Below are 25213 nucleotides of genomic sequence, written 5' to 3' on the forward strand. Positions count from 1 at the left end.
CGTGACCAACAACGTGTTGTCGCCTCTCCATTACTGTTTGGAGGGTTCCTTCACTCGGACACAGAGCTGCTCAGCTCCTGGATTATTGCTCATGATAATTGAATTTTTTTCTCGATTTCGTTCTCGTCGTCGTCATCGTTGTCGTTGTCGTTATTGCGGCTGCTTTGTGAAAATCTTTTAATTGGAAATTTGTTATTTGAGTCCAACGAACAGTGAAAACAAACTCGAGGAACTGAAAATGAAAAAACATTTCTGTGCTGTGCAACAAAATGAAAACTAATGAGCGTTGGCGACCAATTAAAAGTGCGCGTAGAAAATCAATAAAAGAAAACGAGAGCTAAAAGTAAAGACAACGCAAATGGCGAACAATATGACAACTTTGCCAGTCGAAGGCTGGACCGATCAATCAATGACCACATTGTCCGGGTTCTTTAATGTCAGCAGCCCTCTAAATGCCACCTTTCCGGCTGCCGTGTCCATCAATCTAACCGATTTGGCATCTACGGATAACAACAATACCTCCGCCCTGTCGAGCGAAGATGATGATCGCATAGAGGCGGTGGTGCGTGTGTTGGTGCCCATTTGCTTTGGCATCATTGCCGTGACCGGCTTCTTTGGCAACCTGCTCGTCATACTTGTCGTGCTGCTAAACAAGAATATGCACTCGACTACCAACTTGTTGATTGTCAATCTGGCTGTTGCCGATCTGCTTTTCGTCATATTCTGCGTGCCCTTCACAGCCGTCGACTATGTGATGCAGTATTGGCCCTTTGGCCGCCTTTGGTGCAGAACAGTCCAGTATCTTATTTGTGTGACGGCCTACGCTTCCATCTACACGCTCGTCCTCATGTCCATCGATCGTTTTCTGGCCGTAGTCCATCCCATACGCTCGAGACAACTACGGACCGAGCACATCACCAAAATTGCCATTTGCACGCTGTGGACTGTTGTGCTGACCGTCTCGTTGCCAGCTATCTTTGCCCATAATGTACTGGTAAGTTGTGGGTTGAGGCAGAGGGGGTACTCGTTGGATGGTTAGTTGGTTGGCCGATCGTCTGATGCGCCTTTGAATGTGCTGCGAAAAACATAGACCGGCGAATTTATTGCTTTCCATCATCGACACCTCGTTAGAATATAGCGGCATCCACGTCAATGAGCAGCCGTACCCGATCTACATATACCCATATCTGATTGATCGTAATACATGTACAAGTACTACACCTGGCCATGACTGCCCATTTCTGGCTGTATGTTTTGTTTTTGTTAAATTCGCATCTTTATATCGCGATTTTCGGTAAATGGGGGCGCCTGTTTTGTTTTTGTTACAAATTCGCTATTTTAAATAGCGTACAATTTTATTATATGGCATGTTGAGATGAGAAACATTTGCCAAAGAAACGTGGGCATGCGAAATAACAAAAGATCCCACTCAAACATTTCGAATATCAGGGCAGCGGCATAAGTAATTTCCTGGGGCATTCACTCAGTTATGACTTACTCTAAAGAAATGGGAAAATAACCATTTCAGTCGTTTCCTAGAATAGTTCCGAACCTATTTCACTTTGAAAGCTTATACGTGCTATAATTGGTTGACCCCAAGCGATTCCTCATCGCTCAAAAACTAAACATATTAGCAACTAAAGTCCGCTCTTTGTTCTTAGAAATACTTATAACTTGTCAACCTGACAAAAGATGCTGGTTACTAAATAACTCTGTTGCTCAAATGTTCCATCATTTCTAGAGAAAGCATATACTATATACTAAATAGGAGTTCAAGTATTTACATATATTAGTCATCGGTTTATCTTGATAACTAATTTTTGCCCAAAAGAAAGGTAAAAAGTTAGTTGCTATTTAAGCGGAAACTAATTAGAAATATATTATAAATTATCCAGTCACTATTTGATAGAATGTTCAGTAATTTATCGGCCCACCCTCGTGTATGGTTTCTTAGTTTCAGTTTTTGAGTGCGTCTTAGTTTCCCTGCAAATCTGCACTATATCAGCTGTGAAATCGTAAATCAATTTAGCTTTACATATCTTTCGCTGGGCGCACAGTGCGTATGATAAATCTGAGATCGCGACCTTGATTTTGCGCATCTGCTTACATACATACTATAGGTACTTACGAGTATATATGTATAGTACATATATGTGCAGATTTGTAGAGAGGTGTTCCGAGCGTTAATGTTTTTATGATCAATGTAGAGAGTGCGAGAAACAAGTTAATTGTTTAATAAATGCCAGCAAAATTTGTTGTGGAAAATAACATATAAATTTTGTTCTTACTCGCCGGGCATTGTTTACAAGAAATTGCGATTGTACGGCTAAACAAACCGATGTGGTAAGGCAGAATGCGTATAAATCAAATAAAAGTTAATGCCAATATAGCAAACGCTGTTTAAACACTGGAATAATTTTTTGTTTGAACCATGAGAGCAATCTCTTCTGTTCCAAATGTGTTTCTATTAATATTTAAAGCGATCTGCTTGATAGTTGTTCTATAGTTTCTAGTATCTTATTACCTAGGCAGAGCCTTTTAAAATGGATTAGAGAAAAAAGAAACAAAGCTTATGCTTGGTCTTCCGACAAATCCATGTCAGACTTGCTTAAAAATGGCATAGAATCAAGAATCAAGTGGTATAAAAAATTAAGTGCTGTTGAAAAAATGTTTCTAATGGATTAAGAACTTATAAAATTCTAGGTTTTTCATGACAGCAGACTAAGAACTTTTTATCGAACTTATACTTGTATGTACTATATGTAATCAATTAGCCATTCGAAATATGTATTCCATGCAGCCGTTCTTCGCCTAATATACATATCAGGTTTATTTTAGCAACGTCATAAGTTGTCCCCATTAGTTGTGATTTGTCTTATCAGTACATATTGTGACATGATTGCTTTCTCGTCCCACTTCATTATGGCATGCTATACACACGACTAATTTAGCTGCCAGCTTTTATAGCATTTTTTGTTTGATACACGCACACCACAGACATACGAGTATAAACACGGTTCCTTTCTTGCTGTACAGTTCCAGCCCTAGCCCCAGCTCCAGCTCCAGGCCCATAATCGAATAGTCGCGTGTAATTAAACGTATCTTATCGCCGTTGGCGCCTTTATCAATGAAAACGGTCCATTGGCTCGGCTGTTGTTGCTTTTGTAACCTGATATTTTATTATAAAGCATTTCACGCTCCTTTTTTCACGACACGCTCGTGTAGGTATTTGGTTCGTTATTTGTTTGTTCAGTCGCCCCTTTATTTTGTTTTGCCTGCGGATTAGACAAGCGAAATGGCAACCCGATTTCGGGTGTGTGAGTTTTCCATTATCTGTGCTTATACAAGGCAAAGAAAAACATGTGATAAAACGCATAATTAGTTCATGTTTGATCAACATGTTAATTAACATTTTTGCTATTAATTATTTGCATATTGCAATACACATTTTGTTGTCATATACTTGCAAAAATGAGCAATCGGATTGTACCATCGATTTAGAGAACATTTGCTGACGCTGTGAAAGAATTGTGGGTGCTTCAATAATACTATAAAGTTACAGAAATAGAATAAAAGAGCCTTATAAAAAGAAGAGTTACCGCTTAGTCATTTGAATAAAAACATTTTAAAATTAAATAGAAAATGTCTGTTTAAAATTGCACTATGTTGATGCAGTTGTCAACCAATCTCTTAAATAGATTTTGAAAGGGGTATTTTTATTAATGAAAAATGTCACTAATTTCGCATAAATGTTTAAGGCATGTGTAAAATAATCTAGTATTCGCTAAAGAGTTTTACATTCTACTAGTACTCATACTATATTTCCCCTTCTGCCTTGAAATTTATTCCTACTTTTTTGATGTCTTTAAAATTTAAGAATACTTTCAGAATTTATTGGCAAAAGGCAAACATGGATATCTGGTAATCAAATATCCTCCCTTAATTTTAACTGTGAACTTATATATAGTTGAATATATTCATGTTTATTGGTAACATATATCTGTGTAAGCTACGTAGATAAAGGGTGCAATTGAAATGCATTTGAATTCAAAGAGTATTTCACATTCATCAGCTTTGGCTAATCAGACTATTTGCCCGATTATATTGCATAACAAAACATATGCAAATACACAGTAATAATGACAACAGCAGTCGGGAATGAGTGTTTGTCTGCATGTGTGTCTGTGTAGTTATTCCAAATCGATAAAATATAATCACAGAGCCACGCGTTCGAAGGCTGCTTCATATGTCGTGACCATGGCATTGATTGACAGCTGCTGCATATGTTCCGTAGCACACGACCCTTCCATTGAGTTGGGTCATTTGGTTTTTGTGTTATACCCGAATTAATACATAGGTCTATAAATACCAATATGCGGGTATATGCATGGTGAGTCTGCAGTTAAAACAAGAAAAGCACATTAGAAGAAACAAAAATACATAAATATTCTTTTAAGACTCACTTATTTGTAAAAATAAATAATAGTTATACTTTCTTAGCACTCATAAATAAATGTAATATGTCAATTTGTAGGGAGAGAACTATTTAAAAGGGCTTGGAAATCGAAAGCTTTTTGCCAGACTTTTCTAGTCGGCTGGCAGCTGTCTGTCTCGGCTATAAAGAACTTGTGCTCACAGAAGAGTTTAACCAATACATTTTTTAAGAAAATGCCATCGCTTATGTTTTTTGAAGAACAACAGAAATCAAGGCAAACACATAAACCACAATTTTTGTTTGCTATTTAATTTTGTTTCGCCTTACAGATTTTAGTATAATTTTATACGCGTCTGTGTTCATATGTATTGTCTATTAAAATAGAATTGGGCCGCATGTAAACAAAAAAATGTAAACAAAAAGTGGGCAAAATATTTTTACGAGTTGCGTGGCAGTTTATGTGCTGCCAAACAATTAGTCGGTGCGTCATGAGCAGACGTGGAGGCCACTCAATGGCTCGACCGAGCGTCACAAATGGAAAAATGAGACCCAACCTGTTGCCACTTCGAAAGAGAGATGCACAGCTATACTTGTAGTCCCCAACTTCATATCTGTCAGCGATATTTCAGCGGCACTCTGTTGAAGAGTACTGAAGGGGGCGGGAGGGGTGCGCTCTAGTTGTCCAACTATTTGTAGATTTACTATTCCTGGTTTTATTTATGATGCCTGTAACTGTCAGGCCGCAACAAAAAGTGACATACGACTGCCTATGCTTGTATTTATGTATGTGTGCTGTATTTTTCCATCGCCCTACAGGTCCAGCACGATATCAAGAAAAACGTCACATATGCCTCGTGCCAATTCATTGAGAACGAGATTCTCGATAGGCGCACCTTCCACACCTGCTTCTTTGTAAGCTCGTATCTGCTTCCCCTGATGATCATCAGCGGCTTGTATGTGCGCATGATTATGCGACTGTGGCGACAAGGAAGTGGCGTTCGAATGTCAAAGGAGTCGCAGCGCGGCCGTAAGAGAGTCACCCGATTAGTGGTTGTGGTGGTCATTGCATTCGCCTCCCTCTGGCTGCCCGTGCAGGTGAGTGAGAAAAACCAGTAGTATATTTTATGTATGTTTAAGTAGGGATTACGTAGAGAAAATGTATATTTCTTATTAATCAACATATAGTACACACTTCTATTAGAATATTTTATGTATGTTTAAGTAGGGAATCCGCAGAGAAAGTATATAGTACTTAGTAAACAACATACAGACTTCTATCAGTAAATGCAAACATACCTACATATTTTTAACAATGAAATGGCATATTGCGCCCAAAATATGTTACATATACACCTAATTCTGTTTTTACACGGTAGAAACAACCGTGTAAAAAAGACAATGATCATATGCAAAAATGGGTGATTGGTTCCTTATCTCTAAAGAAATATATATGCAATTCTTAATTTTTAAACCGTGTTAAAAAAGAGTGTGTAAAAACAGAATTAGGTGTACACATAAGTACATATGTATATTTGATTGCCATTTGAGTATTTTTTTTTTTTTTATAAACATATAGTTGGATTTGCTACGATAAGGCTAAGGCATACAGGTAAGAGGTATTCGGTAATATGAAGCTTTCTCTTCTTTTCTTATACCATCCGACTGGATGAACTCCTGGATTTATCAGTTATTAGCGAAACACTCCGGTATTAGGCAGTATCAGGTTCGCCTTTCTTCTTCCTTTAGCTTCTGCTATGGGCGTATATAACTCAGTGCCAGAAGTTTGTCTCTGTACAGGGTATTTCACTGTCGGGCTTGCTTGACTGTATCGTTCTCTCATGTTTTAAGTCTAAGCACTTAGGTATTAGGTAAATAATATATATATAATATATAAAATATTTAATAAAATTAATTGGCTACCAGTTTTTTAAGCCACTTTGTAGCGGTTTTCTTGTTCGTCTTTGAATAACCAAAGACGACTTTCATTGAATAAGATATTTCTAGGAAATGCCAACAACTATCTGGTTAGCTGACATTTGGAATTATTATGTTGTTAGCAAGTGGCAATAACCAACTATGTAGAAGTAGCTATAAATGAACGTGACGTGTGACGTTTTTGCACTTTTATGGCGCACTACAATGAAAATAATAATATTCTATAAAATGTCGCAATTTGTTGTTGCCAATGTTAGCTGCATTTACAATAGAAATGCCACTCTTACCTATGAAAGAAATAAAATTTGCTACTCATCCTTTTTTCACGATGTAATTCTTAAGTTTGCATGATTTTTTAAGAGCCTATAACATATATTCAACGTTTTTTCTGCGCGTTTTAGCTGATTTTGGTGTTGAAGTCGCTGGATGCTTACCACGCCGATACAATGTTTCTCGTCATCCTGCAGATTGTTGCTCACACATTGGCATATACGAGCTCCTGCATCAATCCACTGCTATATGCATTTCTCTCGGACAATTTTCGCAAGGCTTTCTACAAGGTGAGTGGAGGATAGTGGGTGGTAGTGGGGGGAATGCGAAGTGGGGAATGAATGGTCTGTGCTCTTGAAGAGCTTGACAATTGCATTGCGAATTTTATTTTTCAACGGGCAAGTGCTCGGTCAACATTTCGGATGTTGAAGCACTTTTCATGCATTGTGCCCAACTGTATATACATATGTTTGTGTGTGCACTATATATACATATAGTATAGTCATAATTAATAGATACTATAATGGGTGAGCGATTAAGTGCACTTTTGCACGCACGACCCAGTTCTCAAATGATTTATAAAGTGAGATAATTTCGCTATAATTATGTATTTAATTTAATACATTTTACTTTGCATAATTTTCCGATATAAAAACATCAAGCGATTGCCTCAATTTCCGCTCTTGAACATTTCTAATTTGCGCATCATCGAAAACCGCTTAATTGTTTAATTCCAAATCCCAAGAAAAGAAAAACAATTTAATTATTTACAGCAACAAAACGAAAACGAAAAGTGAGCTGAAGCCATTAATTTTGGGCAGGCATGGGCAAACAATAATGAAAAATCCCATTTAATGAGTTGCGAAAAACGCGTATACGCCGCATGGGCCACTCACAGATAGCAAGCAGGGCGGCCGGTTGGGCCATTAAAAAACAAAGAAGAAATCTTAGCCGAGTGGACGCGTGGGCAATATAAATAATTTTACTCAACGTTTTCAAATAGGCAAAGCACGCCCATAAAAGTCAGATCGTGGAAGATCGTCGGCCAGGCATGCTGCTTATAAATAGTTATTTTTAGCCTCGCCGATCGGCCAGCAACAGCAAAAAAGAACAACAATCTGCGCGTCGTGCTTGTTTTTAATGGAGTGGCGAATGATTTCAGGTCGCCCTATGATAGATCCGCCCCGCGTGGGGGACTCGTTCCAAGTTGACTTTGTTGCAGCGAAAAAATGAATTGAACTGTGAAAGGAAGGCAGCGATGACTGCTCGTGTCACAATTTCTCTTCATTCGTGAGACCATTGACTTGTTGGCACGGATAAGCTAAAAACAATAAATAAAAAGCAAGCACACACATAAGCTTCGAAAACTGACCGTTTGTATACAAATTCTGATATATAAAATATGATATATAAAAAACAAAGAGCTATTAGAAAATCACGCAGTTACAAGATATTGTCCGATTCATCGCGCTACTAAAAACTATAGCGCAATAGCTTTAGAGCAAAGGTTTAAGATCAACTGTGAAAATGAGATGAATAATTGTAAAGAATAATATTACGTTATAATATCAACTTAAGATAACAAAGCCTCTAAAATTAATGTGCAACAATGTCTAAGTAATACCGCCTCCGACAAGTTTTGTGCCCTTTGGCCAGCTATGCCTTAATTTACAGCTAAATGTGGTCAGAGATGTTATAGTCCCACCAAATTAAAAAAATAGTATAAGTAGAGGAGAAAACTTAATTCTAATAAACAAATGTCTATTTAAATTACCCCAGAAGTAAAAAAAGAGAGAATACTCTCCAACCTGGTAGGAGAAAATTTAATTTAAGAGATATTCCCGGGAATAAATATAGAGAACAGATTTTATAGAGTAGAGATAGATTTATGTCGAAAGTAAGGGATAAAAATCATTATAATGCATATATTATAATGGATATATTTTAAATAAATTTATTTTGACATTATTTTTTAAACATAAGTTGCATATTTCAATCTTTATCTAAATATTTTCTTTCTTCTGTGTTGAATTATTAAAAATGAAAATTCAAGTTTTAATTTTTCTGGCTTCTGAGATAGCAGCCATGGTTGTATCTGCAACAAAAATCGTATTATGCTTTAAACTATATTTTATGCATCTAAGAAGATTTTTTGAAAATCTGGACTTGAAGTTATTTTCGTTGCAGTTTATGCATATACCGCGTATTTAATCAATTATTTAGTGTACTTCTGTAATTTTAATAAATTATATATGAAATTCGTTGGCAATTTCAAATTATAAAAATCTAAGCCGCAAACGTATAAAGTCCTTTGGCTCAAATAAAAGATACTTTTCGTTTTTATTCATCAATGCTTTCGCGTTTAGTTGAAAAACTATAAATTTATTGTTTACTGGAATTTATGACATTCGAATGGGGAAACTAAAATATCTAAGCCTAGTTAACCTTTTCTGAAACTTACCTTAAACTGAATCACACATCAAAAGACATGCATAATACTTTCATGCAACCTTTCAGTTCAAGAATGTGTTAACTTATTTCGCTTTTATCCCTCTTTTTACCTGCCGGCCTTTGATTCCTATGTCTGATGGCACGAGTACCTGTCGAAGAAGTAAAGTCGAAGGACAAAGACGCGTTTTCCCAAATTAGTGGGCGCTGCAAGACGAAGACGCAGAGAGAAGAAAATCACGGACATTCTTTTCTGTACAGAATTGTATGCAAATTTAAGGCGGTGCCGTCACCCACGCGTAAAACAACCCACAGCTTTTCTTGGGTCTGGTCAGTGGCCGACAGACAAAAAATAAAACACAGTGCTTGGGACTCGCCGTTCACACTTTAAGGCTTGCAGCTCATTCCAATTCAAGTCACTTTCGTTGGGCATTAAATCTCTTTGTCAGTGGTATTTAAATAAAAAAAAAAAGAATGAGCAAAGTACTGGAACGTACCTTGGACGAACCCAAAGAGCATTCCTTCAGGAGACCGAGTCTGGTGGCTTTACTTACTTTTAATTACTTTGGGGACAAGCCGGGGCAGTCCGACTGAGTTCTACTGGCTGAGTTGGTTGCTTTTTACGTTACATTTCCGTTCAATCATTTTGTGGCTTAATTTTAATATTTTAATTTGTTTTGTTGTTGCTGCTGTTTATGCCGCGCTATTACTTGTCGATGGTTGCTGTTGCTGTTGTTATTGTTGTTGCTGTTGCTATTCTTCGACAGTTTGCATATAAATTGCCTTCCACTATGCGAGCGACTAGGACTTGGTGCGCCTGGACGTGCGCCTTTCGCTAATTGATGTGTTTGTCAAGTCATTAAATTAGATTAATTGCATTAATTAAATTGCCGTATTGTTCATTGCCGGCTGAGAGTAGCAGGAATGGAGACTTTTATTTATAGAAGTGTAGCGAAAGTCTAGTTAATGTCTAGGCTAAGTTAGGGCCACATATGGCCCGATCTCCTCTCCGTTACCTCCATATGTACATGTGTGACTAATTGTTTGATTGACTGGCACTTCCATTACACAATTAGTCAAACGGTGTCTAGCTTTGTTCGTTTATTTCTTCATTTTTTTTTCAACATCTGTGTCTGGCGAGTTAGATCTTCTGAATTATGTATTCCAAATAGCCAGCATAAATATGAGAACTTTCCGCGCCGCTTTTATCCTGACAAATGGCTCGGAATTGGCAAACCAGAGCGCAGTTCTGAACCTGATTAGTTTATCATTTTCGAACAAACCGATGTTTTTTGATTCACACACACACATACATACTATTATAGATAGAGCGATGCAAAATAATCAAATAATAACTCTCTCATAGGCAGATAGACAATGCGTAGCAAAAAGGCCGCAAATCATTCCCTGCGGAACTCAATGTTGCTGTTATTGTTGTTCGTTCATATGGGGGCGTACTAATCAACCATTTCAGGCAGTTCAATCAATGCGAAAATTCATAAATCATTTATATGCAAAAGTCCTCGCCGATTAGAGGATGAGGGAGCGGGCATTCCACGTTATCTGTTGGCCTTTCGACACCTCGAACAACTTAAATAATTGAATACTGAATCAAATCTAATCATTCAAATGCAAAGCCACCGGCAGGCACAATGGCCGATATGGTAGCGGTGCCGTGACGGGGGAATAAGGGAATGCTCAGGTATGGGCAGACAATAGGCTGTGGGAGGGGTACATCAGAAACGCATCATTAATCAAACATTTTTGGCCTAACGGCCACAATTTACTGTCTTTATTTTATGTATTTTTAGCATTAACTTATGCCCTATATCCGTCATTTGCTATTTCTTATTCTCTACAGGCCATTAACTGCTCGAATCGTTACCAGAATTACACATCTGATTTGCCACCACCTCGCAAAACATCCTGTGCTCGCACCTCCACCACAGGCCTCTGAGCGACGACAGCGACGGCATCTGAATTATCCGTTGGCTGGAATTATCGAAATGTTGCCAAAGTGATTGACTGGGGTCGGTCGTCCAGACCGGCTGTGCCTGTTCTTACCTCTAAAAGGGAGGCGCAGTGGCTTCAGATTAATTGTGGGTCCACAAAACGCGTTCATTGCTGTCCTCGAGCTCGTCCTGGCTGCCTAAATACGGGCAATTATGGGCTGAGCATGTGCCGTTAATTAAGGCACGGCAACCCACGGATGAATGAATAGCGGAGTTTTGTTCAAGTTATCGGCACAAGAATAACAACGAATTATGTAAACATTTGATTAGCGCTTCAAGCGAGTATTATTATTTGGTTTAAGTCCCGTTAGGCGCCTTTTTGTACAGTTGCCAGTTGCGTAGTCTAAGTAAATGTCTCCTAGTTAACGCTAATTGTTATGTCCAAATGTCCTTGCAAGCGGCCCAAAACATAAACATAACTTATTGTTTAATTGTGCTTAGATTTAGAGCTAACAAACGATTTTGTGTAAACATTACAAATTAAGTGAATGTACGAGTAGAGATACAAGTTAATCGTCACAATAAATATCCTCACCAAGGAAGATTATCCAAAAGCGTGTTTAGTTTTAATTCACTGCATAATATACTTTTCCAGGTTCAGGATGTCCCCAGCCTTTATCAGCGAAGTTTAAATTCAAGCCGATTCCATTTTGATTGTGCACTTAGCATTTATTTATTTATTTGTGATTTGTGCCGAAACCGTGAAGCAATTAAAGGTTTTACAATTCATTAGAAATAAAATAAACACAACTTCTCCTTTGATGTGAATATAATTGACCAACAAAAGTTGCAAAGCCTGTGGAATCCGCCACAGCAGAAAATTGTGATTCAGATGAATACTGTCCAATAAATCCATTGTGAAAAACATCGGAGTACGCATATTATTTACTGAAGACAACATTTAATTCCTAATAAAAAGCAAACAAACAAGAATAAACAATTTTAATCACTTATTAGATAACGAGCATATATTTATAAACGTTTATTTGATAGGCTTTTCTGAGTAATAAAGACGCATATTCACAAGAGACGACTTAAGTGTTTAATAGATTTGTTAACTAGAACACATTTTGTTTAAATGAAACTATTTTAACCTTTATTATTTGCTTTCTATAGTCAAGTGATGTGTGAAGAAATGTGCCCTTCAAATGTACAAGTAAATGTATTAAAAATTGTTGTTGCGGGCTTTTACGGACATTTCAGTAGGAAAATAATGCTGAAATTCATCGGTAAGTATTAGCCAAAGCATGAATGGCCAAGTCAATCCTATTGAGAACCTCTCGGCTTATTTATATACGAATTTAAAACACAATTATGTGTAATTTTTTAAAAAGTTTGATACAATATTCCTATATTCCAGTTCAGTACAATATTTCAATGTTCAATGTAATTAAGTTTGTTCGGCCCAACAAGCTTATTCCCCAAACCATTGGCATATTATGTATTTTGCAGATTAAGTAAATATTTCGTTTTTATGCTTGATGCCTTATGTGTGTACACGAAACGAGTTTATTTGATTTTTTTAATGCACCCCCACTTCCTCGCTATTTGGCATTTTCCGAGACGCCGTTCGTATACCCAGCTAGATCTCAGAGTTTATAATGCTTTTTATGAATACGCAGTACAAGTGTGTTTTCTTACCTCTCCCACTCCCCCGCTATTTGTGATTTTCCATCACTGGCGTAATTCTTGGAATTTTTAATCATGTTTGATCATTTATTTGTTGATTTTACTATTGAATATACTATACTTATGTTGAATTAACATGGTTTTTAAAGAATTTGTTGAAAATTAAGGCTGTCAATGGCCGCAGGCTGGCAAGCAGTGAAAAAACACTATTTGCACTAGTAGACACAATTACACCTGCAACTCCAAAGAATAGAATGTTGATTTACAACCTGCCAAAAATTCAAGAAGTAATCAAACCCTGGAACACCTCTTCAGTCACTGTCCAGTACCTGAACGAATACGGGCTGCGCTCACTCCAGAAAGAGGCTGCAAAATTATTTTCGATCGCTCTCCAAACTGATCCTCAATTCCCGAGTTGGGTTGGGTTGGGTTGCCAATGGCGAACCACCTGATAAATCAAGCTAACCTAGTATATATGCCTATATCTGGCTTCCATATTAATTATTGATATTGCAAGTCGTCTTAATTTCAACAGTTTTTAACTCCTTTTTCTGCACTATACTGTTAAATATAAACTCCCTGTACTTCTATCCTCTTTGACAAATTGTCTTTTTAAAATGAAATTAATAACAAATGAATGGAACAAAGGAATTTCAACGATAATTGTTGACAGGCATGCTGAGATATAGTTTTTGTTTAGTTATCATTCAAATTAATTTAAAACGCATTCAATTGGGAGTGTAAATTGCATATTAAGTGGCTGTCGCTAGTCTAACCAGTGATTACGGTTGGCGAATTTATTTATTTATTTTTGAAGAATTCCATCACTAAAAAATGTCAAACTATTGCCATGCGCAAATAAATGTCGCCGCTGGCATTTGAATGAGTGTCAAGTGATGCAGAAAACGTGAAATTGAAATACTTGTCATGGATATTGCGTTGTCCCGCAGGCGTCGCAGGCACAAACAAATACAGACACTCTCCCACTCCTACTGACATATATCTACTTGTATGTATATATCTAGGGCAGTTGGCTCGATATCTGGCTGGATTTGTGCACTCACTCGAACTTGCATTCATTTATACAGTCGTTCATGCATTTATTTATTCTAATATCAAGGAACCGGCTCTGTGCCGGCAATACCGTCGCCATCTTTCATGATACCACCGATTGGACGCACTGCCAAAATTCATTGATACTCATTGCGACTGGCTCGCCGCCTCCTTTCGTCGCCATCAACATGGGCGTCTCCTTCATCCTTCACCCACATCCTCTCTCCCCTCCTCAACCTGCCGCATGTCGCCATCTTTGACGTCGTCGTGTAAACACCAGAGGAAAACCACTTGCGGCATGCTGCGCTGCATCGAACTGCTGTGCCACTTTTGGCTTTGGCTTCATTTTCGTCGCGGCCGATGCCAGAGCTGGACGCGTGAGCAAGCAATAACTCACATCACTATTATCCTCACATGCTTCAGCAAGAAATATTTAAGGCACACATGCATATCATGAAGCAGAACTTATTGTAAACCAACAGCATCGAAGAAATTCTTAATATGGGAGCTAAGGAACCAGAAAGTTTTCTTTCATTTTCACGATAATTTTCATAGCCTCTGGTCGAGCCTGTAAGTCAAGTGATGTGAAAAAGTCGCTATTTTCTCATCTTTAATGTAAAAATCCGATTGTAGAAGGCAGCATCGACTGTAGCCGTGCAAGGAAACATTCAGCGCTTTATTCGAAACATAAAGCTCCCCTATCTGCTGGATATTATTTGACATCATTAATTGCAGGAAATTATCTAACAATCAAGAAAAAATCGACTGTTTTTATATTTCAATTCTTAACTAGTGTTAACAAAAGCAGGGTATACGAATTTCGAAAACCTATAACAAATAAAAAGACTAATCGATTGCATCAAAAAATGGATATCCTTTGAAAACAAATTAAAAGTTTTTAATATACTATATATATGCATATGCATATAGAAAATGTCCGACTATTTATATTTTCGTTGTAAGAAGCAAACAAGAGTTAAATGAACGGAACTAATAAATAAATATTTGAGTTTGATCACATGAGGAAATATAAGTATTTAAAGCACGGATAAACACATAATTTATGTAATTACCGATCACGTCGGATGTACATCTCCAATTGCTCTCATCATCGGAGGTCTGGCGTTTGCCGTTGTGTTAGTGTATTAGTGTGGTAGTCGTACTCTGTTTGCTTGTTTGCTTTTTGTCGAGTGCTCTTGCCGGCTTTGACATAAACTAACAACACTTAGTTTTGTACATGCCCTCAACCTGCTCCTGCTCCATTAACGCCTTGACTTTGGGCAACAGACGAAGTCAGACGGTGCGCCACGGTGGTCGCCAGATGGCCGTAGCCGTTGGCCGATGGCAGATGACGTCTACTTTCTATTTTATACTTTCTGACCGCCAACTTGTCAGCGTTGATTGCAGTCTGTGGCAACAGACATTGCGTTGAATTCATTATGCCCCCTGCTGAAGTTTCTGTCTACCTACGCGCACCTTTGCATAATTTATTCATTTTTAATAAGCGAGCGTCCAGCGACAAGCCAAAAACTTCAGGTGTTACTTCCTACACGTGGGCGCTGGCGTGGTGTGTTGGTGTAGGGAAGTGTAGTGTGTGGTGGGGGAGGGAGGGTGTTGATGGGCCAGCTGTTAATTAATGCGTATCAGTCGCTGACAGCCTCGTCAGTTCAGCACACGCTGGCAAATGTAATTACAATTTCAAATGAGCTGTTAAAAGGTGTTGCTGTCGACGTCTGCGTACACAAAACAGCTCAGGTGTCAAAAGTGGGCGTCACGTCTAAGCAAAATCTACAGCTGGCCGCATATCGATTTCCGAGTGTCTACTCCAACTCCACTTCCAATTCCAGCTCCTGCCTCATGCCCCATGCCTTCGCCTCTTTGTGCGCAATGTGGCTCGAAACCAAACAACTATTGGCGCTATTAAAGCGTACACGCTCCATCGGGCACATCGTCTTTGGTTGGGTAAGTCATTCTAGTGTTGGGCAAATAGCTAAACAATAACAACAACAACAACCGCAGCAGTTGGCATTATCATAATAACAATAATCATAACTGCGAGTGTAACAACAGTTGTCGTCTCTGCTCGTGTGTGTGCGTGTGTGTGTGAGTATGCGTGTGTGCCTGTGTGCGTCGGTGTGTACATTTCAAAGATAATGTTGTATTAGGAAATTGTAGCATACTTTTGGCTGCTGCTGCTGCTGCTACTGGCTGCAATGAACTGTAATGCGACGAAATAGCAATGGAACAGGCGCACTACTGACCTACTGCAAGAGGCGAGAGCGAAGAGCGGCGGCTGTGCAATTAAGAGCGCAACTCCGAAAAGTGGTGAGTTTGTAGTTAACAGCGCAAGAGCGCCACTCTACGCATACACTCTGAAACGAAACGGCAATGGAACATGCGCGCTCTTGCTGTGCTACAGCTGCGACGACCCGCCTACGCGTCGCACTGCGAGCCATTCGTCTGCTGTGCGTAGGTCAGGCAGGTCTGCTGTTCGGCGCACCTGGAGAGCGGTCGTCTGTGTCTGCATGCCTGCCTGCCTGCTGCTTCCGCTCGGTCAGTCACAGACACACACACACACTCACGCATAATTGGCACAATGACAAGCCAAAGACTATGGCTGGCGCTGGGCTGTTACAGTTATTTGAGCAAATGAAGCGTATCCAAATGCTGATAGCCGAAATGTTTGTGTTTATGGCCGAAACTACGGCCAAATGGCCTGTTGGCGTGTGCCATAATGGCGACAAAGGCGTCTTGACACTGACACACCCACAGGATGTTGTGCTTGATTGCATAATGCGGTCGCGAAAAAGTGTGCTACACAAAAACTACTTCAACAGCTTTGCAGTTCATTTTCTTTTATTTGCATTCTTTTTCATTTCTTTCCTTCCTTCTTACGAGTACGTGTATGCACAGTTTTTGCCATTTCGCGCTGAACTGGCAAATTTCCGGCAAGCTTTGCATACACACAACCAACACGCCCACACACGCAAATTCACACACACACACACAGGCACGCAGAGCAAAAGTTGATCTGTCAATTTCTGAGCTCACAAACACACGCAGTGAGGGAGGCAGCCGATTTGAGCCGAGCAAGGCTCTGGCAGCACTTTTGATGCAGCTCTTATAAGCCAAAAAGTTGTTGGAAATCTTTTTATTCTACCTTTTTGCGTTCAGCCAACTACTTTTTCGATACTTTTCGAGTGACGTTTTGTCAATCTTAATGCGCTTTACTCCAAAACGAAAATAAGCAGGAGGAGGAGGAGGAGGCGAAGGAGGCAGCCATAAAGAAGTTACATGCATCAGCAGGTAGGAGTGCAAAAGTTTAAACAGATTTGCACTGAGCTCAGACTAACAAATTCATACATAAATGCAAATGTGTATGTTTGCGGTGTTCTTATTGTTTACTCAAAAGTGAATACAAAGCGCATTTTAATAAGTTGAAAAAGGCATTTGCCACGAGTACGTAAATCTGGCTTAAATGTAATTAATTTTTTCAGCTCATGCTCACTTAGTACTTCCTAAAAGACTTGATCATAGTTTTAATGAAGCATTATTATTTTCTTATCTCATTTGCGCAATTTAAGCAAAACAAAACCAAATAGAGTTGTCAGATTCATCATTTGTAATTCAACTTTTTTTTTTTTGATAAAACTTTAATTTTAATGTTATTATTTACAACTTAAACTAGGAGTTTAGTCTTAAGTAATTATTTATTTCATTTCACTATTAATTATTTATGTAATTCAACAGATTTATGTATATAAAAAATAAGCACCTAATTCGTGAATTTTCTGTTTGAGATTATAATTGTTTGCAATTGTTTTTAAACTAATCATACATACAAGTATGTACATTCACTTGCTTCACAATTAATTATATTGTGCTACATGGAGCATAGGTTAGTTGAGATTTATTTTGCATTCAAACATTAAAATTGAAAATTTCGACAGATACCATGGGAATTGGTGTTTTATTATACGTTGGCACAATATTTTGCTCTATTTCAGATCTCATGCCACACATTTTTCGCAAAACGAAACTACAAATGAATTCATTTAGGTCTGGGTTGGGTCGTTTCCTTCCATTGGGACTAATAGACACGGTCGGTTCTTAATCATCTTTGCCTATTTGACATATAATGATGATTTTGATGAAGTCTTTAAATATGTGATGGCAGTTAAATTTTGATTCTAGTCAATTCATCATTTTTAATTCAACAAATTTATGTATTTTGTAAAAATAAAATAAAAAATGATGAACACCACTCTTACATTTATTGTGGTTACGGCTTATTATTTTACATCATATACCTGTAAGTCAGTTTTAGCGACATTAATTGATCAAATGAAGAGTTGATTTTGGCGTTCACTGAAAACTTATTTACAAGTAGAAATGAATAACAAAAAAGACTGAAAATCAAAAGAAAGAATGTCTTCTCTTTGCGACTAGCTATTGTCGCTACTATTGTCTAGAGCAGGCAGAACATCAGCACGTATGGAAGAATATATATTGGATATCATATCATATATTTCTTACCTTTATACTTGTTCTGCACTAACCGCAGCATTAAAAGACGTCAAAAGTTACAAATTCAAGCCTTGAAGTACCTGGGTTGGAAGTCCTCAATCATTCGAACTCGCATCGATATACTCTTACCTTATTTTACCCTGCACCCGAAAGTTAAAAAGGGTATATTAAGTTTGAAACTTGAAAATATTACTGAATTTAGTAATTGGCTTCCAAATACCAGACTTTATGTCACTGTTTAGACTTTCTTGATGAGTCTTATTCTTCGGCATTAGAAAATCCATTGATTCATAATTGAAAAACAAATGTCCACAATTGTGTTGTCCGAATAATAACTTTATTATATGTTAAAGCCTTTGAATAATACAATTAATCTGATACCGAGTACAATTGGAATATCAATTTATAGAATAAAAGTTAATTTCGCATAATGGAATTGTTAAGTGCATGTTTTGTTTTAATATAAGCTAGCCATTGATTAGGGAAGCGAATTTGGAGACGAATTTTTGTATATCGCTTAACAAGCGACCGCATCATAAATACTATAATGGAAAACTTGAAAAGAAAATTTGAGAAAGACATAATTTCCGTGAGACGTTGTCGTTGCCGTTGTCCCTGTCCCTGTAGTTGTTGTTGTCCTTGTGCGGGCGAGTCTTGTCGAAAACGGCCGCAGGGATTAATTGCGGGCGACCCGTTTGCGGGCTCGTTAAACTTTTGAAGGAGTTTTTTGGAAAGCAGTGCGAGGGGCATTCGTTTGCAATAATTTAAATATTAGTTACACATAATGTAAGGCATAAATTAATTTTGTATTCGCGAGCTATTAAAAAAGTTTTCGTTCAAGCTGGCAAAGTGCAGCCAACATCGTCGTCCTGCCATATCCGGCCCTGCATTTTGCATCCGCCGCTTGAACTTTGTCTGGAGCGTTGGGCAATTAGTTATTCACGCTTGCCACCATTGCCGGAGCAAGTTTCTCTGTCGCAAGTTGGTGATGTTGCAGTTATCTCTCCAGCTCCAGCTCCGCCTCTCCTTCTCCGTCTCAGTATCCTTTTCTCCATCTATGTGTCTAAACGCCGATTCCGTTTCGATTCTGGATTTCCAATTAAATGTGGGATAAATAACGAGAAATTGCTGCCGCTTTAAATTGAACGCTGCACACATGAACGATCCTGGCTATGCCTCCAACTGGAGCCATAAAATAAAACCGCTGCGCCTCTCCATCTCTCTACCGCTCTCTGTATCTCTGTTATGTTAGGTTAGGTTCGGTTCGGTTTCGTTTGGGCTCATCCCAAGCGCTCCAACATCTTGGCATAAACCTGATGCTGCTCGAAATTCCTGAAGGCTTCGCGAAAGCGTACCTTCTGCTCGCCACTCAATTTCGCATGGAAATCTTGTGCAGCTGTCACGAACAATGCAATTTCGTGTTGACCCAATTTACGAGGGGCTGCCGACACAGACACAGACACCGTGGCCGATGCCGACGCCGCTGCTGATGCTGACGTCGCTGCTGGAGCTAGGATGGAGGATGGGGTGGCTGCCGCACCAATGCCGAGCAGCAAAGGAAATAGTTTAATCAAATGCAGATTTATGGAAGCGGATAAAAAGATGACGCTCAGACCCCAGACACCTTGCTCCTCAGGTTGTGCCAGAAATGTGGGCAGGGTGCAGATCAGCCAGTCCTGCAGCATTTGCAGAAAGGAGGAGTCGATGGCAGACCGAAACACCTGAAAGTAGAAGTGAGGGGATGAGTGAGCGGAGTCAGTGAGTAGCAAACAAAATGTTAAACAAAGACGGGCACATGGAAGTGAGTGCCGAAATGAGTAGGGCAATGGCAACGCGTTGCTAAAGGGCAGGCAAGGAGGCGTATGGGGCAGGCTTGCTGGCGTTGTGGCAATGCCACGGAAATTAAATTTGATTATAAAGAGCTACGAGCTTTCAGAGTTGCAAGTAAGCAACAAATTACGCAGCACTCGCAATGCCAAAAATACGAAACACGCTCTTTTGGCCCAACTCGGTTGGCAGTTGGCAAACAATTTCTTTATGGCTAATGAAATGTGCACCTGTGTGTGTGTGTGTGTCTCTGCGTTTGTGTGGGTTGCAAATGACATTGCAAATTTCAGCTCCTTTTTCTTTCATTTTTTTTAAAAGCCATCACCACTTTGTCAGTTGGTGAGTAGCATTCAAGGATTGGCCTAATAAATGAAGCACTTTCGCTGGCCTCCACAGTTCCGGCGTTCAACGCCCACCAGGCGCACATAACTAACCAGTGTCAGGCTCGTTTTTATTAATTTCCACACACACACACACAGTTACACTCACATATGCAACCTTGAACCTAATGAAAAAATTTTATGGCACCACTGTGGCCGCCTCGAGCAGCTAACGGAACGGCAGCGCCGTTCACTCGTTCTGACCCACATACCTGGGCCAGGCACAGCCTGTGTAGCCATGAATTCCATTAATTTTCAAGCTGCCAAAAATTCCACACACACACACACGCACACACACACACTCTGGCATACGCACGCTGGCACGTAGTGTAGAGCATATGGACAGTGGCCAGCGGTGACGGCGGCTTCGAGTATTTTACCCTTTCGACTTCTGACTATGCCAGGCATTAGCGCCGACTTCCCCACACACAGGACACACATACCCGCAGAAGGACGCACATATGCACATAAAAAAATACTAAGAAATAGCGAAGGAAATCTTCGACTTGTTTTCGATTCTGCAGCGTCTTCAAAAGCGACAAATACTGCTCCAATAGTTGAATGGCGGTTGAACAGAATAGATGCCTAGAAGAGGTTTGGGTTTTAGTTTTCAATTGTTAAGATAGTTGTTTTTTAAGGGATAACAATAGACAAATTCATGAATAAAATTATTATTGAACTGTGCATTACTTTGATTTCTAATCAATTTTTTTAAAATTTATTTATGTCAACACACATGGACTGTCGACATAGGAGGAAAATATATGAAAATTATAAAAAAAAACATCTTATAAGATGGATAAATCTAATCCAATTACAATAACATCTAATAAAAAACTATGGCATCCGATAGGAAGCCTTGTCTTGTACTGTAAAGTCTGTCAGATCGAATCAGCAGTTCAATATCGGTTCCACGCAAAATAATTCAGACATTTCATTTCTCACACAAAAGCAGTTTCCATTGCCAGCTTTCCTGCAAGGAAGCCTTGCAATCGTAAGCAGACTAATTAAAGATCATGAAATTAATTTTTTGGCTATGTTCAATCCCACTGTTATGTATAGTTCTGCAGATATGACTACCGAAAAAGTGATGGATTTATAAAATTAAATGTTTATTTTGCGTGGAAAGCAGAAAGTTAAATAAATGAATGCAAAATAAAACAAAATGAGGAAACACAAAAGCATTTATTTGCATTTATTTAAATGAGATCCAGAAGCTGCTTAAAAAAGCAAAACTTTGTTGCAATTGTGTTCTTTCCGTCGCCCAATTAACTGCTTAAGAATGCAACTTTCTACATATTTATTGTGACTTTTTCAATAGTAACTATTTCGTTGAACTATTGCTTTTTGCTCTCAGTGTAAAATTGACACATCTATCTATCGTTCGTATATTCCCTGCCAACGGTCTCAAGCCGCAGACAGACGCTCATAAAGCGACTTTACTTTGCCTGTCTGTGTGGTTCATGGGTATGGGTGGGCCGTGCAGGACAAACACATGAACGCACGACTGCTCGATGAGCAGCAAAGGTTGCCAGCAACTACGATGTCTTTACCTTCACAGTCACCTCCTCGTTCCTCGTCGCTAAAATGCCAGCGACATTCTGCATGTTTGAACTAGATCTAGCACCATTACCAGCACTTCTCCACCACAACCCACGAACCAACCCGACAACCAACCCTACCACTACAACGATTCACTCACCTGATACACAATCATGGCAATAACATCGCCATGCGGCTGATTTATAGCCAGAAACTCCTTTATGACCTTCGTCAATATTTCATTCGGTGGCACTAAATCACGTATAATTTGGCACAGCACTTGTCCATAAATCCAGGCGGCATCTCGAGTCGATGATTTAATACAATGCAAAAGTATATCGACTTTATCGTTTTGCTGTGCGATTATCTCCGGGTCATCCTGAACGATGCCGTTCGATAGCTCCGTGTTCTCCAGCTGCTTGGCCGATCCTGCAAGTGAGAGTGAAAGTTGAAATGCAAGTGTCACAAGTCAATTTCATTGTGGGCATAGTTTAAGCTGAATGTTGAATCAATATATATAATAAGGCCAGCACACCAACTACACACACAATTATGCTACGATGCTGAAGATGGTGTGGCATGATTGCTTCCCCACAACTCAAACAAGTTGGGGCATAAATTTGCATTCAAATTTGGAGGCGAGCATCTCGGACAGCAGGAGGCAACCAACTTTCGCATTAAGTAGGAAAACAACTGCAGCTCAACACACATTTTTCTGACAAACTGACAGATTGGCGAACTGACGCTTCTGCCTTTCGATGTACTGGAGTGCTGGGCGCAGCTTTTGTAATCGCCGCTGTTTACAAATCCTTATTTGTTTGCTTTGTAGCTTGCGTCTTCTGCGCATTGGCCAGCCCGGCTTCAGACCTTCAATCGAAAACAAAATAAAATGGCAAGGCATTAACCGGTGCCCATGGCAGACACACCAAAGATTGGAGATTTGTGATTCAGGGGGACTCTTACAAAACAAAGTGCAGATGGGAAATTGTGAAAAAGCGAGCGCTCGTAAAGTTTTTTGCCAAAAAAATCATTGTCTATTAGTAGGGGTCTGTTCAAAAGAAATGTGCAATGACTATTACTTTTTGGTTTGTCCGACATTAATTTTGAAAGGCATGTCAAAGCATCTGCCTATAATTCAATTATTTCAACATTGTTTTTTTTTTTTCAGAATAAACTTTTGAAATTCGCAATCAGTTTTATATACAATCCGTTCGCCTTTGAAAAATTATCATAGAAAACTCAGGCTAAAATTAGAAACACCCAAGTCTTTATTAAAACTGCAAATTACAAACAAAGAGCCAAACACTACAGTTCTGTAATTTAAGTTAATTAATGTAAGAGTCAATTCTAACTCCATAAATATTTGTGTTCGTCCTGTTAGTCTTCTAGCTGCTGGTTAAGCTTAGTAGATTACGGTTATGTTAAGATAAAAATAAGGTCGAATGCTAGATCGAATCAACAACAAACACTGTCCAGTCGTGGCTGGGAGCAGCGAAAAGTTGGTTAGGATTTGGTTTGCAGGAGCTTCTTTTATTTAAGATATTATTGTCGCGATTCACGACGACTGCCTCGCGAACGTGTCTCCACGCTCCGACTTCGCCGAATATGCCCGCTGCTTTTGTGGTGATGCTGGCGATGGCGATGCTCGTACTCGTGCTCGTGCTCGCCATGGCGCTGCCGGCGGTGGAAGTCGTCAGGTGAAGCTAAAGCATCGTAGTCTCGGTGGCGCCAGCTTGTCGAATACCCGTTGGAGTAACCATAATGGTGACGGTAGCGATTATTGAAGCCCGACCGACGGTCCATGAAGAGACCAGATGTGGGTGTGCGGGGACGCTGAGGGATGGAATAGTCCACACGTATGCGGCGTTCATCCACATCCATACCAGTACAGGCGTCCTTGGCCACGCGTGCGTCGTTCATGTTCATGAAATAAATGAAACAAAACCCGCGGAAGCGATGTGTATACTCATCAATGATCATTTCAATACGCTCGATGGGTCCAAAAATGCGGAACAACTCAAAGACCTTGTGCTGGGTGGTGTAGGGGCTTAGACCGAAGACACCAATGCAACGGGTGGCCTGCCGACGTACTTGTGGCTGACGGACACGCTGATAATCGTGCGACATAAGGCGACGTTCGGAAGATTCAGAAAAAGAACGCGAATGCGAATGATGCTGGGAGCTATGGCGCCGCTCCATGTCCAACTGACGAGTTGTTGTGGAGCCCGACGCTCTGCTGGCACCACTGCTTCCCTCCGAGCTGCTCGAATCTGCCTCTGAAACCGAAGCCGATGATGATGATGAACTGTCGTTGTCGTCGTTACGTTTGTTACTTAAGCTAGGTTCACCACGATCGCCCTTGTCCGCCACTGGGTGGCCGTTGGAAGGGCCAGATGTGGACATGTCTCAGTTTACTTATTCAAACTAAAAAATGCAGCAGCAAGCCCGATAGAGGTGTTCCAATATATACTTTTGAAAATATATTCTATGCATATCTGCAATTCGTTTTCTTGCAAACTATTTTCTTCAAAGCTAACCTAATTGAGTGTTTTTACATTTCGTTCATGCTTCATGCTTCAATTTTGCATTAGGCCGAAACAAAATTGTCAATTATACTCGTAGCTACTGCCGGTCGATATTTTAGTGTTTCGAGTGCCTCAGCACTTGAGGCGCCCGGCGCCCATCTCCGTCCAGTGGGCCATCTACTGTTCCAGGGCTCAGGTGAAGACTGATGGCTTCGAACTCCAGTGAACTTTAACGAAAGTTGTTTTGTTTTTATTGCTGTTGATGTTGTTGTTGTTGTTGGGCATGTGGTGTGCGCGTGAGTGAATGTGTGTATGTGTGTGTGAGTGTTCCATATATGGCTAAGCCAACTGCTTAATGTGGCTGCATTTGGTTTTAGTGGCGTCGAATTATTTACAGTGCGAGCGGCCGCCAACTTTGGCCTTTGTTTTGGAGCTTAACATTGTTGCCGCCTGTTGGTCGCTTGGTTGGTTAGTTGGCTGCGGGCCATGGTGAATTTGGCCATTGTTGTTGCCGCCTTTGTTGGTTGGTGGCTCAGTCGGTGTGGCCACAATTATGCGCGCCACAAATGCCGCGGGCTATGCAAAAACAAAACAAAACACAACGAAACAAGAAACCAAACGTAACGAAAC

General features: G+C 39.7%; 3 protein-coding genes across 4 annotated transcripts in view; 1 reads left to right on the plus strand and 2 right to left on the minus strand.

The window, feature by feature from the left end:
- The first annotated feature begins 366 nt into the window (after nucleotides 1-366).
- On the plus strand, nucleotides 367-11502 carry LOC115621383 (allatostatin-A receptor). 2 transcript variants are annotated; one of them, XM_030515012.1, is made up of 4 exons: nucleotides 367-994; nucleotides 5252-5530; nucleotides 6772-6930; nucleotides 10950-11502. In XM_030515012.1, exons 1-4 carry the CDS (start codon nucleotides 371-373, stop codon nucleotides 11043-11045), a joined length of 1158 nt encoding a protein of 385 aa, XP_030370872.1. In that variant the 5' UTR covers nucleotides 367-370; the 3' UTR covers nucleotides 11046-11502. The 2 variants fall into 2 exon arrangements, with proteins under 2 accessions (XP_030370872.1, XP_030370873.1); XM_030515013.1 differs by having other exon boundaries at nucleotides 5258-5530.
- A 7122-nt stretch (nucleotides 11503-18624) lies between these two features.
- Nucleotides 18625-25213, minus strand: part of LOC115621948 — a 59721-nt gene continuing 53132 nt past the window's right edge. The window contains exons 28-29 of the mRNA XM_030515795.1: nucleotides 22219-22487; nucleotides 18625-20030 (exon numbers count right to left, since the gene is read on the minus strand). Coding sequence (XP_030371655.1) covers nucleotides 19590-20030; nucleotides 22219-22487 — 710 coding nt within the window. The 3' untranslated portion in view covers nucleotides 18625-19589. The remainder of the gene's footprint in view (nucleotides 20031-22218; nucleotides 22488-25213) is intronic.
- On the minus strand, nucleotides 23304-24522 carry LOC115621950 (transformer-2 sex-determining protein-like). The gene has a single exon (XM_030515796.1). The coding sequence runs from the start codon at nucleotides 24459-24461 to the stop codon at nucleotides 23601-23603; it is 861 nt and encodes a 286-aa protein (XP_030371656.1). The 5' UTR covers nucleotides 24462-24522; the 3' UTR covers nucleotides 23304-23600.

The sequence above is a fragment of the Scaptodrosophila lebanonensis genome, unplaced genomic scaffold, assembly GCF_003285725.1.
Source record: "Scaptodrosophila lebanonensis strain 11010-0011.00,11010-0021.00 unplaced genomic scaffold, SlebRS2 tig00000024-arrow-pilon, whole genome shotgun sequence".
NCBI classification, from domain to species: Eukaryota; Metazoa; Arthropoda; class Insecta; order Diptera; family Drosophilidae; genus Scaptodrosophila; species Scaptodrosophila lebanonensis.